General features: G+C 40.7%; 1 protein-coding gene across 1 annotated transcript; it reads right to left on the reverse strand.

Moving 5' to 3' along the window:
• Positions 1-8,753: 8,753 nt before the first annotated feature.
• Positions 8,754-10,023, reverse strand: LOC108541941 (S-adenosylmethionine decarboxylase proenzyme-like). The gene is given in 3 exon segments (XM_017891715.1): positions 8,754-8,808; positions 8,810-8,844; positions 8,846-10,023. Coding segments are annotated over 3 exon segments (948 nt in total). The 5' UTR covers positions 9,704-10,023.
• Positions 10,024-18,698: the final 8,675 nt, after the last annotated feature.

The raw sequence follows: 18,698 nt of genomic DNA on the forward strand, positions 1-18,698 counted from the left end.
ATGCAGAGTCAAAGTACAAAATCCCTGTCAAGAGTCATAGCCTGGGGTAGAAGAAGCCATCCTCAGCGTTCCACAGCTTCACTTGAGATTGATGATGTTTTCTTTTCTTCCTTATTATAAAAGAAACCCAGAGTAATCGTTACAGTCTATAATAATAGCTGATACTTGCATGTTTTTGCCATGTGGTCAGGCAGTGTTCTAGGTGCTTTGAGGATGTAATTCCTTAAAGCCTCACAAGGACCCTGTGATGCAGGTACTGCTGTTACACCATTTCACAGATGAAACTTCTGAGGCACACCGAGGTGAGTAACTTGCACACAGTCAGGCAGTTGTTATGTGTACATGGCAAAGCAGGGACTGATGAGCTCTTTTCTACCTTGCCTCCTTGTTTGGATAATCCTCAGGTAAAGACTTCAACAAGGCCCTGGGTGCTAGGCCCTGCAGTCATTGGCACCAGGAAAATACACTGGGGCTGAGTCCCGAGGTGGAAAGATGTGTGCCTTTTATTCCCTTTCTTGCCTTACTACACTGGCTAGAAGTTGCAGATGATGTTGAGACCTTGCTTCATTCCCAGAATTAGGAGAAAAGTATTCAGCCTTTTGCCATTAAGTGTGATGTTAGCTGTAGGTCTTTTTGTTGATACTCTTTATCAAGTTGCGAAAGTTCCCCTCTACTCTTCATTTCCTGAGAGTTTAAAAAAAATTATAAAAGGTGTTTTTTCTGTATCCATTGATCTGATCATGTAATTTCTCCATTAATATGGTGGATTACACAGATAGATTTTTTAGTATTGAACTTGCCTTGCATTCCTGGAAAACACCCCACTTGGTCATGGAGTATATTCTTTCTATATATTGCTAAGTTTGATTTGCTGATACTTTGTTAAGGATTTTTGCAACAAGACAAGGAAGGGAGTATGCAAAATTTGAGCCTTCACCTGAGCAGTGGGCAAACCCAGGATTGCCTGAAGTTTCCAGCTCTCTGGGGCCTATCCTGGCCAGGCCCCACTGACGAAGCCTGCTGTGCAACTGTGCCAACAGGACGGGACTGCATGGTAAAAGAAAACACAGAACAAAAAGGACAAACCTGAGTATTCTCATCTGGACCATCCCATTCTTGTAAAAACAAGCAAACAATTGTAAAAGGTCACGGCTTTGTGTAATTCTTAGGGGAAGGTCTCAACCAAAGCATTGAGACTGAGTTCAGTGCTAGATGCCAAGAAAGACCCACAGAAAAACCAAACAAGTCAGTCTTCTATACCTTTGTATCAAGATTAAAAATTTCCAGCAATTTTCATTGAACAGAAACAAAGCACTCTGCAGGAATGCAATCCCCTCCGCTATCAATACTAGCCTTCATCCCCCTCAACCCCACCATGACAGTCATGGTGAAGGTCAGTGTGCCCCAGGCTCTGTGGCTGACTAACTTTAGGGAAGAAGGACACAGGGGCCCAGGCAGGGGGCACCATTCAGGCAGACCCCACTCCCCGCTTTGTCCAAGCATGTTCCCGCCTTCCTGGGTGACACCGCATTTGTTGTGTACCTTTGGCCTAATTCCTCGCCCTGGCTCCTGCATTAGTAACCACCCTGTGGTGACCTATAATTCATCTTCCAAACCAAGAATGTGGCACTTTTGAAAATGATTTTGCCAGAACAGCAGGCCTAACCTAGAATTGCTTGGGGCAAATGGGCCCATACAGTCCACCTTCTAATATTTGAGTTTCTCCAGAAGTGGGGCTCTGGATTGTCTTTGCCAGACCCCACTCCCCACCACAGTGGCTACGAAAGGCCTGCCTGTTCCCTGCCCCGGCAGCTAAGCCCCTTCTCCTCTCTTCTGGAACCCCCTCTGCTGTCTTGCTCTGGGATCTCTAAACAGTCTCTTGTCTGACCCTTGAACCCCGCTGTGAAATCTTGGCATGTTGTACAGTCATCTGTTCTCGGGCTGGACTGTGCCCGCTGGCGCTTGCCCATGTCCGCTGGCGCTTGCCCTTTGACTTTTGTCCCCTGCGCTTCCTACAATCTTCTGGATTTCACACCAAGTGAGTCACTCTGTTCTCTCTACTCCCACTGGGCAGAACCACGAGGCTCCTGCATGCACATGCTCTCTGCCTCTCGGGAAGCACTCCTCCCTGTTGGGGATGCAGCAGGGGATTGAATGAGCCTCCACTGGTTTGAAAGCTGGGGGGCTTTCACGAGTAGCCTTCCTCTTCTGTCTGCTATTTATACCTCCTGTAGCATGATTTCCCTTTCAGAGGTTAGATCCTGAGGCTCAGAAAGATTAAGGAAGCAATCCCTCATATTCCCTAGAGCCCCTGTTGCCTCTTGGAAGTAGGCTTAAATTGGGAAACCCAGTCTAGCCACGGCAGAACTTGGCCTCTATTTATAAGAGAAGTGATAAGAATGTCCTAGACGTTGAAAACAGGAAAGAGAAGAGATATTAGTACACCCATGACCATAGCAGCGTTATACACAGTAGCCAAGAGCTGGAAGCAACCCAAATGCCCATCAGAGAAAGAATGGAAAAGCAAGTGTGGTGCATGCGTACAATGGAATATTATTCAGCCTCAAAAAGGAATGCCAAGAAAGAAAATTCTGGCACATGCTACAACATGGGAGAACCTTGAAGACATTATGCTAGACGAAATAAGCCAGACACAAAAGGACAAATATTGCATGATTCCACTTATGTTAGGTATTTAGAGTAGCCAAATTCATAGAGACAGAAAGCAGAATGGTGGTTGTTAGGACTGGGAAGTGGGATGGAGAGTTACCATTTAAGGGGTACGATTTCAGTTTGGCACGATGAAAAGTTCTGGGGATGGATAGTAGTGATGGTTACCCCAAAATATGAGTGTTCTTAATGCCACTGAATTGCTCACTTAAAAATGGCTAAAATAGTAAATTCTACGTTATGTATATTTTACAGAAATTTTGAAGAAGAGGGATGTTCTGGAAGTTCACTCCATAGGGTACTGCTTTGTTTGGAAAGGGCATTTCCCTCTTCATCCTGTCCTCCTCCTCATACCCCGCTTTCCTGGAAGCCCCCACCATCTGGCCTGAATCTGCATTATCAGCTGCATGTGCTGATGGGCTGCTCGTGCCTCTGGGAAAGTCTTCACGGACACACTCAGCTGGGCCTGGCTCAGAGTCGGCTGGCTCCCTGGCTCTGATGAGATATGCCAAGCCCTGCATTGGCAGGCGTCAGGAGTTGCTCTCACTCCCGTGTGGCATGGAGATGCCAGGCAGAGGGAATGCATTATGCAAGCCCAGTTCTGAGACACCAGGCATTGTGCTTTCCAGCCCAGCCATACAATGCTGACCACGTGCAGTTATTGCAGCAAGGCTGGCATCCGAGGGACAAAGCGCCCTCTCTGCATAGCCAATGTCTCAGGGCCTCCTTGATGCTACTGTAGTGAGTCTAGGAAGCCAGGAGATGAATGAAGGCATTATGGAGCCTTGTCACTCCACCGCCTCTGTGTACAGAGGAGGGGGCTGGGGCCAGCTGTTCTAGATGCTGCACAGACACAGGGAGATTTGGTCAGATCTGGGGTCTCCTGATCCCGGGCAGCACGCACATCATGGTCCTGAAGGCTGTATGCTGTCTAGCTGTTCCTGCACAGTGGCTCTAGGAAAGAACTCGGGAGGCGAAGAGCATCTCTTTCTTTTATACAACTAGCTTCTATTTATTTTTACCTTTGGTCTTTGTTATGTTCAAACATTTTCAAATAGTGTGCCCCTAGAGCTCATAATTAAATAGCCCAATCCTTTTACTCTTCACAGCATGTATCAGACCAAATCAGAAGCTTTTCCACAGACCTTAAAAAATATTGGAGATTAATAGGAGGTTGCAAAGATTATAAAGAGAGATCCTGTGTACCCTTCCAGTAGGTTTCCCCATGATTACTCCTTATGAGATACAGCGTAGCATCAATACCAGGACTTGGATATTGGTGCAAAGTGTGTGTGTAGTTATGGCTTATTTTATCACATACATAGTTTGTGTATCCACTACTGCCATCAAGATACAGAACCATTTCTTCACCACCAAGATCTCCAGATCTCCCTCCTGCCACCCACTGCTCCCCACCATCCCTAACTCCTAGCAACCACCAATCTAATTTCTATTTCTATAATTTTCTCAATATGAGAATGTTAGATAGATGGAATTATACAGTATGTGACCTTTTGAGATGGGCTTTTTTTTTCTAGTCACAATGCCCTTACGATCCATCTGGGCTGCATGTATCAACAATTTCTTTTTATTGCTGAATAATTTTCTGTGGCACCAGTTTGTTTAACCACACTTACCCATTGGAGGGCATCTGGGATAAGTTTTGGCTCTTATAAATCGAGCTGCCTCAGATGTTTGTGTACAGGTTTTTGCATGCAAACATTTTCATTTTTCTGGGACAAATGCCCAGGAGTGCAGTCCTGGCTCAAACACTAAATGGATATTTAGTTTATAAAGAAAGCACCAAACTATTTTCCAGAGTGACTAAGAACTCACATTCCCATTAGTAATGTATGAGTGATCCAATTTTTCCACATTCTCGCTTGCATTTTGTGTTATTATATTTTATTGTATTAGAATATTTAACATGAGCTCTACCCTCTTAACATATTTTAAGTGTACAATATAATATTGTGAACTAAAGGCATAATGTCATAAGCAGATCTCTAGAATTTACTCATCTTGTATAACTGAAGCTTTGTACCCACTCAAAACAATCACTTCCCGTTTCCCCCTACCTCTAGCCTGGCAACCACCATTCTACTCTCTGCTTCTATGAATTTGAATATTTCAGGTAATTCATAGAAGTGGAATCATGCAACATTTGTGCTTCGGCAACTGGCTTATTTCACTTAGCGTAACGTCCTCAAGTTTCATCCATGTTGTCAGATGTGGCAAGATTTTCTTTTTAGGACTGAGTAATAGCCATTGTCTATGCATATGACGTTTACTGTATCCATTTATCTGTTGATGGACATTTGGGGTTGTTTTCACATCTCAGCTTCATAATGCTGTAATAAACATAGTAGTAAAAATATTTCTTCCGGATCCTGATGTCAATTCTTTTGGATGAACACTCAGAAGTGGAATTGTTGGATCATAGAATAGTTGTATTTGTAATTTTTGAGGAACCTCTGTACTGTTTTCCATAGCAGCCATGCTATTTTATTTTTCCGTAGTGTAGAAGGGTTCCAGTTTCCCTACATCTTTGCCAACACTTGTTATCATTTATTGTTTTGATAATAGCCATTATAACAGTGATATCTCACTGTAGCTTCAATTTGCATTTTCCTGATGATTAGTATGTTGAGCACATTTTCATGTATCTATTAGCCATTCGTATGTTTTCTTTTGAGACTTTTCTATTGAAGTCATTTGCCTATTTTAAAATCAGCCTATTTGTTGTTCTGCTGTTGAGTTATAGGCATTCCTTATGTATTTTGGATTTTGACTCTGCCTATATTATATATTGCAAATATTTTCTCCCATTCCACAGGTTGTCTGTTCGCTTTGGTTTCTCTTTTGCTGGGCAGAAGCTTTTTAGTTTGATGTAATCCTACTTGTCTATACATGGTCTTGTTGCCTGCACTTTATATACCATATCCAAGAAATCATTTCCAGGACCAATGTCACGAAACATTTCCTCTACATTTTCTTCTAGGAGTTTTGACTTTGAAGTTTAAGTATTTAATACATTTGGAGATGATTGTTACATATATTGTAACAAAACGGTCCAATTTTATGCTTTGGTATGTGGATATCTATTTTTTCCAGCACCATTTGTTAAAGAGACTATCTTTATCTCTCCATTGTGTAGACTTGGCACCTTGTCAAAGGTCTTCATAGGGCCATATATGCAGGTGTTTATTTTATTTTTTCTGGTATAATATGTATGGAGTTACATGTCATGGTGGTTTTAATTTGCATTTTCTTAATGGCCAGTGATGTTGAACACCTTTTCATGTGCCCATTTATTAGTCATGGATCCACTTTGATAAAATGTCTCTTTACATCTTTGGCCCATTTTCTAATTGGAATATTGTATTTATGCAAATACAATTGATTTTAAAATATTTATCTTGTATCTGTGAGCCTGTATCTTGTTGAACTCATTTATTCTAGAATTTATTTTGGTAATGGTTTTTTTAAAAAGTGTCTCTTTACATCTTTGGCCCATTTTCTAATTGGAATATTTGAGTGTATTTTAATGTTAAATTTTGAGAACTATATACTAGATATAAGCGCTTTGTTAGATGTGTAGTTGGTGCATAATTTTCTCTCGTCTGTAACTTGCTTTTATTCTTTTAATAGGATCATTAGCAGAGAAAAACATGTTAGGTTTGGATGAGGTCCAATTGGTCATTTATGTACGGTGCTTTTGGTGTCATGTCTAAGAACATTTCTCCAAGCCATAAATCTCAAAAATTTTCTCTTATGTTATCTTCTAAAAGTTCTTATGTTTTACATTTAAACATATGATGTGTCTTGAGATAATTCTTGTAAAAGGTGTGAGGCTTAGGCCGAAGTGTATTGTTTTTGCCTATTTCTTTTTTTTTTTTTTTTGAATGTCACTAGACAATTAAACTTTTATTGAAGCGTAAATTGTGGTACAGAAATACATTTCAACTGGTTTAAGTCCAACACCAGTGAAAGGAGAAATTATGGCACCAAAACTTTCCCTCTTCTATCAAACCATGATTTAGATTATGATTCAATCTACATTTCTCTTTTCTAGGCTTTGTCCCATACAAATTTGTGCAGTTTTCAACATTAGAATTCTTAATTCTATTAGGAAAAAAAACAAAACAAACAAAAAAAACCCCACAGACCTCAAGTCAACAAATCTATTGGGATACTGTTTACGAACAGAGTCCACCTTAAGCATTGGTCCTTAAAACAGAGCTCCTCAAAATATTAGGTGCTGTGCTCATTACAGAATCAAGCTTACACACTGACTGAAAACTTCCTCAATGAAATTTTCAATCAACAACATGCTTCAAATAAAAGTCAAACAGTGTTCCAACCACTTGATTTCAAACCAAGTAGATTTTAGGTTTAGAAACACTAAAAAAAGGTGTTTCATTTATAAATACGGAAGGAACAAAACATCACTGCATCAATCCAGAAATTATCAAAATATTTAGAGGACAAGAAATATAAAATTTAGTCAACTTTGCTGTTTTCTCAGTTCCTTAAAATCCCAGAGTATCTGCAAATATAGCTAAAAGGTACCAACTCTTGAAAGCCTATATTACTAGTTATTTCTCATTGAGTATTTTCGAATTTTATTTATGTTCTACTTATTTATTCATATATTCTACTTTATGATGTTTATCTGAATAATCTGGACAAATTCTCATTCTGGGCAGTCATTCATTTCATCCTACGAATGCCATGGTGAGGGAAACACCGTAGTTAGAGGAACAGATCAAGTCAGAACACACATGCATCACAGTCACAGAACTTTAAGTCACAAGATGGAAAAGACATTGATTCTGCTTTGGATCAAAGTTTATAGAACACTACTTAATGGAAACTAGTGGAAATGGCCGCTAAAAGAAAAGTTAAGGTGAATGATCCAAGCTGACTTGATTTACTGAATCCAGAATAAAATTATGCTAAATCTCTCTGGTAATTAACTAAATAAAAAATCATTTTATACTACTACTTAAACTTAGTAGGTTAGTAAAGGCGTGCTACTCATCAGACACTAATCTCATTTACTGAGGAATACAGAATTGTATGTTTTCCACAGTTCAGCCAGTACACCCTAATCTCAATCTACAACTCTGGGTCTTCCCTGCGAATCAACTATTTTCCAAAAGAGCACATTACAATAAAAGAGAGGTTAAATTCCCATGCCCTTTAAAGAGTATTAAGCCCAGGGACCATCTCCTCCATTTCCCATCTGGGGTATAGAATTAGTATATAAACCCACAGTGTTAACAGTGTATTGCTTTATTTGGGGTCTTGGGGAGACACCAGGGAGAGGGAAGAAATCAAAGGACTATAAATGCAGGGTCCAATAATGTTAAAATAGTAAATATGCAAAATGAGTAACTGGAATCATTTTCTTAAGGACTCAACTCATGGAAGAAAACTTTAATTGCTTATGCGGTGCCTGTTTCAAAACTCAGTATGAAGTAGACAATTGATTTCAATAAGCATTAGTAATAGAATGTGTTACTCGGAGGAAACTGGATGTAAAATCAATGGCAGCAATTTAATAGAACAGTACCCAGGGATTTAGGGGCGTGAGGCCAACACTAATGAGGATGAAAGCCTTGTCTGTGGGGAATTTTGGGTGAGACTATGGAGAAATATGCACACTGTGGCAGTAAACCAAATTGAGTTTGCTTTAACAAGTGTTCGTAAAGTTTCGCTATAGTAAAAGGTTTTTGCTACATGGGACCTCAATTTCACAGGCAAAAGCAGTAGAGCAAGACTAAACTTACCGAAGAACATTCATGCAAGATACAGAGACTCCTTCTGAGAGATATAATAATGCATTACAATTCACATTGATTCATGCTGTCAATTACATCGAGGAGAGCTTTCGTGCAGCCGCAGAGATGAGTAGGTATGGAAAGCACTTGCCCCCACGCGCATCTGACACTAGAAAGCATCCACCACCTTCTACATGCTGTCTCTTCTTTGCATTTTTTCTTCTTTTTTCTTAATCAACTCAGATGTTGTTGTCTAGGGCTTCTTAGGGCAAAACTTGACAAAAACACAATTGATAGTCATTGAACATAAGCACTCTGGCAATCAAGATGCTTAAAACCTTCCAGCGTTCTGGGCAAGAAGCTCTGTGCGACATTTAGAACTCTGATTACACAAACAAGGTGGTCACAAATTTTCCTGGCTTGAAGACTTCTACAACTTTCCTGATCAGGTCATCATAGGAGGTCTGACTTAAGTTTGTTTCAAAGCTAACATAAGAAAATTCTGGTTCTGGAGTGATGTGAATAGTCCAATAAGTTCCATCCGATTTCATTCCATTCATCGAATACCCACAAGGATTGAACATTGTGGCATCAATGACAGAACCTGGTGTCAGGTCACGAATTCCACTCTCACGAGTGACATCCTTTGCAGTAACACCATCTTTCATGTAGAACTGGTCCATAACTGCTGGGTCAAGCTCACTCATCAGAATTTCCAAGGTTTGATCTGGCTGACTGATTACCCGACTCTCTGGGAAATCCAGAGTATATAAGTACCAACAGTCAGAATTCATACGTCCCATACAATATGCTGCTCCATTTGGGAAAATTGCATTAAGAAACTATATTTCTTCCTGGAAATTCCGGTGTGGGTACCCTTGGTGAGAAGGCTTCATGAAATTCTTACGAGAATAAAAGAAGCTTTGAATTGAGTCAAACCCACTGTAATCCCTAGCAAGCTTCAACAGGGGAACCAGTGCTTTCAGCAAGAGGGTGGTACCACATGTCTTCAAAATGAAACGTCTCTTGGAGACAAACATGCTACTCTCACTGAGTACATAAGCTTCCTGCTTGTCAGTTTTTGTCACACTTATGATTGAACATTGCACATCCTTCAAAAGTATGTCCCACTCAGATCTTGGGATAGTGCGAAGATCCCCAGATCCTTGGTTTGCCTCGGGCTGCTGCCAGGAGAACCAAACCTCCAGCAGCTTCTCGGTCCCTTCGAAAAAATGTGCAGCTTCCATCACCGTGAGACTAGCGAACAACCAACAACCACAGAAAATCAACTAAATTAAACCTCTTCTCCCGCCGCTGCCGCCGCCGCTGCGGATTGGTCCAGCTGTGTTACTAAAGTTCTGGTTCCTTTTTTTTTTTTTGCTATAATTTTATATTAACTTTTTTTTAAAAAAAGGACTAATAAAATTTTCCCGGCTTTGTGTGAGCGAAAGTTGAACGTAAGTCTTTTGGAAATAGAGGCAGATACAGTTCAGTCTCTTGTAGTCCGCTGCTTTCCCGTTAGAGAGAGTAGAGCGAGCGCTAGCTAATGTCGCCGGCCATACTGTGTAAGCGCGTTTTTGCCTATTTCATTGCTCTAGCACCGTTTGTTGAAAAGACTATCCTTCCTCCAGGAAGTTGCTTTTGCACTTCTGTTAAAAAACAGGGGAACACATTTGTGTGGGTCTACTTTTGCGTTCTTTACTCTGTTCCATTGATCTGTGTGTATATCCCTTGAGTAATATGCCACAGTCATGATTACTTTAGCTGTATAGTAAGTCTTGAAATCAGGTGGATAATTCTTCCTGTTTTATTTTTCTTTTTCAGAATTGTTTTAGCTATTCCATACAGATTTCTATATAAATTTGAGAACAATCTTATTTATAATATATCTATCTAAATTGTCTATATCTACAAAAAAATCTTGGTGAAATTTGGATAAACCTGTATACCAATTCAGCAGAGAGTTTGTCTTCACCATATTGAGCCTTCTCAGTATGCATCTCCATTTATTTAGGTCTTATTTTATTTATTTCATCAGCATTTGGTAGTTTTCAGCATAAAGTCTTGCATATATTTTCTTAGATTTACACCTAAGTGTTTTTTTTTTTTTTTAGGTTTCAATGATATCGCATTTAAAATTTTGGTTTTCATATGTTCACTGGTAGTATATGCAAATACAATTGATTTTAAAATATTTATCTTGTATCTGTGAACCTGTATTTTGTTGAACTCATTTATTCTAGAATTTATTTTGGTAGTTTTTTTTTTTTTTTTTTAAATCTTCATTGGCTATCATGTCATCTGCAAATAGGAACAATTTTACTTCTTTTCTAATCTGTGTGACTTTCATTTCATTTATTTGTCTTAATGTGCTGGCTAGAACTTTCAAGTATTCTGATGAGTGGCAGTGTCACATGAAAGTAGAATCCATGCCTCATTCACAGTTTTAGGGGGAAAACATTCAGTCTTCTACTATTAAGTACAATGCTTTGTAGATATTCTTTATCAGGCTGAAAAGTTTATCTCTATCCCTATTTTATGACAGTTTTGTCAAAATGAGTGTTAAATTCTGTCAAATGCTTTTTCAGCATTCATTAAAATAGTGGATTACACTGATCGATTTTCCAGTATTTAACCAGGCTTGCATTCCTGGAACAAGCCATACTTGGTCATGGTGTATATTCTTCGTATATATTGCTAAATTCTATTTGCAAAATTTTTTTCTTTGTGGTATCAGGATAATATTGGCTTCATGGAGTACATTAGAAATTTTTTTTTTTTTTTTTTTTCTGGAAAAGATTGTATAGATTAGATGTGGTTTTTCTTAGACCACATATTAGTCCCTTCTTGCACTGCTATAAAGAAATATCTGAAACAGCATAGTTTATAAAGAAAAGAGGTTTAATTGCTCAATGTTCTGCAGGCTGTACAGGAAGCATGGCTGTAGAGGCTTCAGGAAACTTACAATCATTGGCAGAAGGTGGAGGGGAAACAGGCATGTCTTTCATGACCAGAGCAGGAGGAAGAGAGAGAGCAGGGAGTCACTGCACACTTTTAAATAAACAGATAACATAATAGCTCACTCACTATCATGAGAACAGCACCAAATGGGAAATCTGCCCCCACGATCCAATCACTTCCCACCAAACCCCACCTCCAACATTAGAGATTACAATTTGACATGAGATTTGGGTAGGGACACAGACTCAAACCATTAGCAGACCATGTGGCAGAATTCTCCAGTGAAACCAGGTAAGCCTGGATATTTGTCTTATGGGAGGTTTATAATTATGAATTCAACATTCCTAATTGTTTATAGGATTATTCAGGTCATTTATTTTATACTGGAGGAGTTGTGCTACTTTGCAGTTTTTGAATAATTTGTGCATTTTATCTATGTTGTCAAATTTACATATGTAGAGTTGTGTTCATAGTGTTCATAGTGTTTATTATTCTTTTGATGTCTGCAGGGTCTATAGTTATCTTTTCACTTCTGATATGGTTGACTATCTCTAATCCAAAAATTCAAAATCCAAAATGCGTCAAAATCTGAAAAATTTTGAGTACTGACTTGACACTCAAAGGAAATGCTTGTTGGAACATTTTGGATTTTGCATTTTCAGATTGAGGATGTTGAACTATAAGTTCTGAACTTACAGTTCAGTTGAACTATAACACTTTTGGTCCTAAGGATTTTGAATAAGGGATACTTAACCAGTGCTGGTATATTGGAACATCTTCTTTTTTTTAAGTTTTGCTAGAAGTTAATCAATTCTATTTTCTTTTGCAAAGAACAAGCTTTTACTTTCATTGAAGTTCTGTGCTGTTTTTCTGCATTCAAACCCAGTGATTCTTGCTCTTGCTTTTGTTTCCTTCCTTCTACTTGCTTTGGGTTTATTTTGATTTTATTAAGATGAGAATTTAGTTATTGATTTATGACTTTTTCTTTTTTCTAATGTAAGCATGTAATGCTATAAATTTTAGTCTTGGAACTGCATAATTGCATCCCGTAAATTTTGATATGTTGCATTTTAATTTTCATTTTCAATGTAATTTTTATTTCTCTTCTTTTAGTTTTCCTTTGAGAGAATCTTTATTTCTCCTTTATTACTTAGGAATATTTTGGGCAAGTATAGAATTTGGGGTGAATAGTTTTTTTTCTTACATCACTTGAACAATGTTTTCCCTCTCCCTTGGGCCTCCATGCTTTCTGATTTTAAAAAGTCTACTGTAGGTCGGGTGCGGTGGCTCATGCCTTTAATCTCAGCACTTTGGGAGGCTGAGGTGGGTGGATCATGTGGTCAGGAGATCGAGACATCCTGGCTAACACAGTGAAACTCCGTCTCTACTAAAAATACAAAAAATTAGCCGGGGGGTTGTTGTGGGTGCCTGTAGTCCCAGCTACTCGGGAGGCTGAGGCAGGAGAATGGCGTGAACCTGGGAGGTGGAGGCCACATTGAGCCAAGATCGTGCCACTGCACTCCAGCCTGGGCAACAGAGTGAGACTCCATCTCAAAACAAAACAAAACAAAACAAAAAACTACTGTAATTTAAATTATCTTTCCCATGTAGGCAATGTGCTGTCTTTCTCTTGTTGCTTTCAGGATTCTTTCTTTGTCTTCAGGTTTTAGAATTTTGATTGTGGTGTATCTTCAAGTGAATTTCTTTGAATCTATCAGGTTTGGAACTCATTTAGCTTCTTGAATCTATAAATTTATAGGTTATTTTGGCCACATTTGTTAATTTAGCATTGTTTTTTGAAAACATTTTTAGTTCCATGATCCCTCTCTTCTTCTAGGACTTTGATGACGTGCTAACTCTTTTGTTATAGTCATACATGTAAATGAGGCTCAGCTAATTTTTTCAGTTTCCTCTTTGCTGTTCAGATTGAGTAATTTCTATTGCTCTATATTTAAGTTTATTATTTTATTTTGTCCTCTTCATTCTGCCATTGTGCCCATTCACTGAACTTTTTATTTCAGTTGCTGCATTGTTTAGTTCTAAAATTTCCTTTTGATTCTTCTTTTTACTTCTGTCTTCATTACAATTTTTGTATTTCTTTGCCAAAATTCTATATTTTCCTGTGTTTCAAGCTTGTTTTTAATTGCTAATTGCAGCACTTTTCATAATGATTGTATTAAAATTCTTGAAAGATAATTCTAACAATTGTATCATCTGGGTGTTGGTGTTTTATTGATTGTCTTCTCATTCACCTCGACTTGTTTTTGGTTCTTGGTGTAATGAATGACTTTTGATTGAAATAGATACATTTTGGTATTATAAGACAATGAAGTTTATTTAAATAATGTTTATTAGCAAGCTTCCTCTGACATCTCTCCAGTGGATGAGGAGATGGGGGCACTGCCATGTAATTACCAATTAGGGATGGAAAACTATGTTCTCCACTTGATCTTTTTGACACCTAGGGTGGGGGAAGGGCTCTCTTTTACTGCAGGGCAGAAATGGAGTTCAGATTCCCCACATTGTCTCCACAGACATGAAGGGACAGGGGACTTGTTACTGCCCAGCAGGGATGCAAACCCTAGCTCCCAACTCAGCCTTTATTTATACCACCTGACAAGGGAGGTGGGGATGCCACATAACAACACAGTAAGGGCAGAAGTCTAGTCTCCCTGCTTAGCCTTGGCTGGTGTGAGTGGAGGTGGAGCCACAGTTTTTCTGTGTTTGGCTGGAGTAGGCATTTTATTCCTAAAAGTTTTCTGTCTTGATAGGTTTTCCCTTTCCTGGTTCTTTGGCTAGAAAGAGCTGGCTTTTCTTTGGTCTTTTTTTTTTCTGTCTGCACTAATTAGCAGTTCCAGGTTGCTGACTTTACAAATACCTAATCTTGGGATATATGAGGCAATAAGAAACTCATTGTCATGTTATTCCTTAAGTCCCACAGTCTCTGGTTGTTCTGCCTTCTTCTCTGTACCTTTCAGAGTCTTCTTGTATTTGCTTTATATATAATGCCTAGGCCTTTTAGTTATACTTAGTAGGAATAGGGTAAAGCATGTCTACTCCATCTTCCTGGAAAATGGAAGCCTTATTCTCATAGACTTTTGGGTTTCAGGGAAATTGAAATAAGAGCTGGATTCCTGGGAATAAATCAGGCCAAATCCCATGATTGGGACTTGCTGAGCATTAGGTAGACAGAGTCATTCATTCATTCATTCATCCACAAATGTGTGGGCACCTGCTCTGTTCCAGGAACTGCTTGGAAACTGCAAATATAGAAGTAAACAAAGCAGTTAAAGTTCCTGTGTTGGAGACCCACATTCTACAGAGCGGACTGAAAAAATCAATGATACATAAGCAAAAATATGTTTTATTAGATATGTTATTAAATGCTGATAACAAGATATGAATCAGGGAAAAAGGATATAAAGTGTTAGATGGGGGCTGGGAATTCCCAGCAAAGCGGCCAGGACAGACCTCATTCAGAAGGAAATTTTTGAATAGAGACTTGAGGGAAGTAAAGCAATCAGCATTTCAGGCATGAGGAACACTGAATGCAAAGGCCCGAGGCAGATGTATGTCTGGCAGATTCAAGGAAGCATCAGGCAGGAGATGAGAACAGGGAATTCGGTGAGTGAGCCGGAAAGCCATCAGCAACCTGACAGCAGGGGTGAATCTTAATCTAACTGTCATAAATGGTTGTTCTGGCTGCTGCGTTGAGAGCAGACTGAGTAGAGGCAAGGGCAGGAATGAGAAGCGCAATTTGGAGACTTGTTAAATAACACACTAGAAAGGGTGGCTCGACTGCTTGGGAACAGTAGGGGCCATGAGTGGTCAGAGTCTGGATATATTTTGGAGATGTAGCCAATAGGATTTACTGAAGCTGGATGTGGGGTGAGAGAGGAAGCTGGGAGCCATGGGTAACACCAACAGTTGTGGCCTGAGCATGGGGCTGACAGGTGGTGTGTTAGGAATGTGGACCTGCCATGAGTGTGGATATGCCACATCATGATGCTGTCATCCTTCCCACAGGGAGGTCCAGCCCACTGTGGACACGGGTCCGAGTTGGGAACTAGTCTGAGAACCAGCATCGGTGACCTTAAAAAAGCATGACCTGTGTGCTGACCCTGGAGGCAGGTGTAGATGGAATGTGGTTTCACACAGGGGCATTTGGGAGGAACCCACACTGGTGAAAGTCCCAGTTCATGAGATTCTAGAACCTTCCCTGATGGATATGGGCTCCTTGAACTCCCTGTTATCATGGGAGGCATACTGGCAGTGCTTCTCTCAGGGCTTAGCTTTTCCTGACAGAATCCTTTGCCTTTGTACATGTCCCTTCATACCCTCCAAAGTGTTTCTTCTGCCCACACCCCCTGCCCACCCCCATGCCAGCAAGTTTGTATGGTCAGGATGCTGGCTGGGACCAGGGCGGCTCCCACAGCATGGCACTGCAGCCCAGAAAGTCTGATCGAAGGTTGCAGGACAGTTTATAAATTCCTCAAGGATTGCTTACATGCCCAGAGCAAATTCCATCTGCCTGGTTTCTTTCACATGTGTTCACCCCCTTGTTGGCTTCCCCAAGTTCAAATAAGAGGATCAATAATTTCGTTTTACAGTGGAGTACTTAGTCTGATTCTGTTTGGGAATTTTCATGTTTTGAGAAATGAACCTTCCTGTTAAAGAGATTTAGCATGCACTCAGACCACAGAAAGCCCCACATGGAAAAAACCAAGGCAACATACCGTAAGTTTTGTTTCCAAGGCCTCCAGGACCCCAGCATAAGCAGCAGAGTCAAGTAAGCCAGCTTTTCTGCCATCTGAGTTAGACCTGGTGACGTCTTCCAGAAAGTATGAGTTTAACATTTCACAAGTTGTGACTCAAACAAAATTTGCACCCACCACTTCTGCTGGCCCCATGCCTGGCACTCACTTAGTGAAGGACTTTTGATAAATCTTCAGCCTGTGAGCCTTAGCTGCAGGGGAGGGAGCAGAGCAGGTGTTCTGAGGGACCCTCCTGCTGAGGAGGGAGGCCCTGATGCCTGGCTTGTGCCAGTGGGCATGGCCATTCCTTATGCCCCAGTTGAACCAGTGCAGACTGCAGCTGCCCCTGAGCAGCATTTCCTGGCCTGCCCATCTTGACCCTTCTACCATTCTATGTCTTCTCTCACTCCCCTGTGAAAGGCTCAAACGAGCAGGTCAATTCATGCGCATCCAAGAAAATGCCCCCCAATGCGTGGGGCAGGGTCAGCACTCCTTCAAGGGCAAGGGGAAGGAGCCTTAGCTTTACTGTATTTCTCCCCACTGATGCCTCACCCAAAGTTCCCCCTTGGACATCATGCTCCAATTACACAGCAGGACAGGGGCTGGAAGCAGAGTTCTAGAATGGGCTCTTCCTGCAGGAGGGGCAGGTTCCTGGCGGAAGACCAGCTGCAGGGTACAGGAGGATGCGGGTGGATGGGAGAGGATGAAGCTGGAAGTAGCCTCTTGTCTTTCCTGGCCACTGAAGTCAAATTCGTGAAGTGCTTTTTGAATTCAAAAATGGCTTACAAGTGTTCACTGCTTTGAATTTCTGGTAACCTGTGGTAGCCGTGTGTGTGTGTGTGTGTGTGTGTGTGTGTGTGCATGCGTGTGTGCTGGGCAGGTGGGTGAGGAATAAGGGGAAACACCAAACACCTCACAACTGCAGTATCCTCCTACTTCACCTTTGTATTTCCCACAATCTTCAGAGCAATCAGAAGGGGAAGCATTACTCCAATACTATGGCAGAGAAAACGGAGTCACAACAAACAGAACTGTTAAGCCAAGGGGCCAGTCCTAGGTGCTGACCACTTGAGAGGTCGGCAGGGCTCTTTCTCCTTGGCTGATCTGCTAGTCTTGGGTCGTGACCCTGGGACCTGGGTGGGACAGGCAGAAGATGCATGCTTTATTGGTTTCTCAACAGGCTTTCTGGTCTATGCAGAGGGTAGAGCCTGCAGAGGTCCCTGACAGCACACAGGAAACTTGGATGGAGAGAAGGGCAGGCATCTCAGGGAGGTCTCCAAGCCAAGAAACGAGGCAGGACGGCCTGGAGGCTGGGGCAGCGTTCCCAGTTCCCAGGCTCGGAGTGCCAGGCCAGGCCATGCTTTTCTCAGGCTGCCCAGTCTAGAAAAATGACTTCTGCAATCTCATCCTTATCATTCACAAAGTGGGCACAAGGGCTGCTTATCTCATTGGAATGTGGCAAAGAATACTGAATTGAGATAATCACAAGACATGCAGTCAGGTGTATAAAGTGCATGTAGAACAATACAGAAATAAATGCAGAAATGCAAGTCCTTTCTTCTGGAAGTCTGTCATTTTCGTGGACTAAGAAAAAACTTAGTAGACACTGGGACAATGAACCACCCTGTGTTGGCTTCATTTACAAACCTTTCTCCAGAGGTTTGCAGACCAAGGAGTTTCACAAACCTGTCTGGTAACTGTAATATATTTGCAGTTAAATGTCCCAGCAAAGTGCATTGTATTTTTCCCCCTTTATGTAAAAGTTGTGCTCAGATTTTAATTTCCTTTGACCTGTGGGCCATTTGATCCCTTCTGGCTTTAATTACTTCTATCCTTGATTAATCCCTTGGTGTTCTTCGCCTTCTCTGCTGTCACTGGTAGAACATGCTGCAAAGTCCAAACGCCTTTGGTATGTTTACGAATTTAACTGATCCCAAATGTGGAGGAGAAACCTCCTGGAATTTAGATCTGGAATTTTCATTTGATGATTAGAATTTCACAAGTGTTTTCTTTTTTTCCCTGTCTTGAATGAAGGCTTTGGGAACATGTTTTGTCGTTTTATTTTTTTGTAATTAGATTTTGTAATCTCTATCTCCTATGTTCCCATCAACAAACATATATCTTGCTTACAAATAACACAAGCCACAAGTATAATCTGCCTTTTCTTCTCCTGAGGTTTTAGTTAATGTCTGTGACTTTCAATCCTGCATTGCTTGAAGCAGCAGCAGGCAACCTATGGCTTTCCTGTACCCTGAGTCCTGTCTCCCTGTGGATGGTGGAGCCCAGGAAGAATAGGCTAAGGGGTTGAGGACCTGCAAGTAAAATTTAGATTGCTTACTCAGTCTGTGTTTGATTCTGGGCAAGCATTTCGAGTGTATCAGTATTTATCATCTCTCAAACAGAATGAAGCTATTTATGTTAAAACACTTAAAAATTGAAAAGCACTGTATTTAAAAGGAGGATTTGCACACATGTTCATATATGTACATGCACAGGTTTGAGAACACAAAAGCAGCATGCAGGTATG

Source organism: Rhinopithecus bieti, unplaced genomic scaffold (genome assembly GCF_001698545.2).
Source record: "Rhinopithecus bieti isolate Rb0 unplaced genomic scaffold, ASM169854v2 scaffold_20310, whole genome shotgun sequence".
NCBI classification, from domain to species: domain Eukaryota; kingdom Metazoa; phylum Chordata; class Mammalia; order Primates; family Cercopithecidae; genus Rhinopithecus; species Rhinopithecus bieti.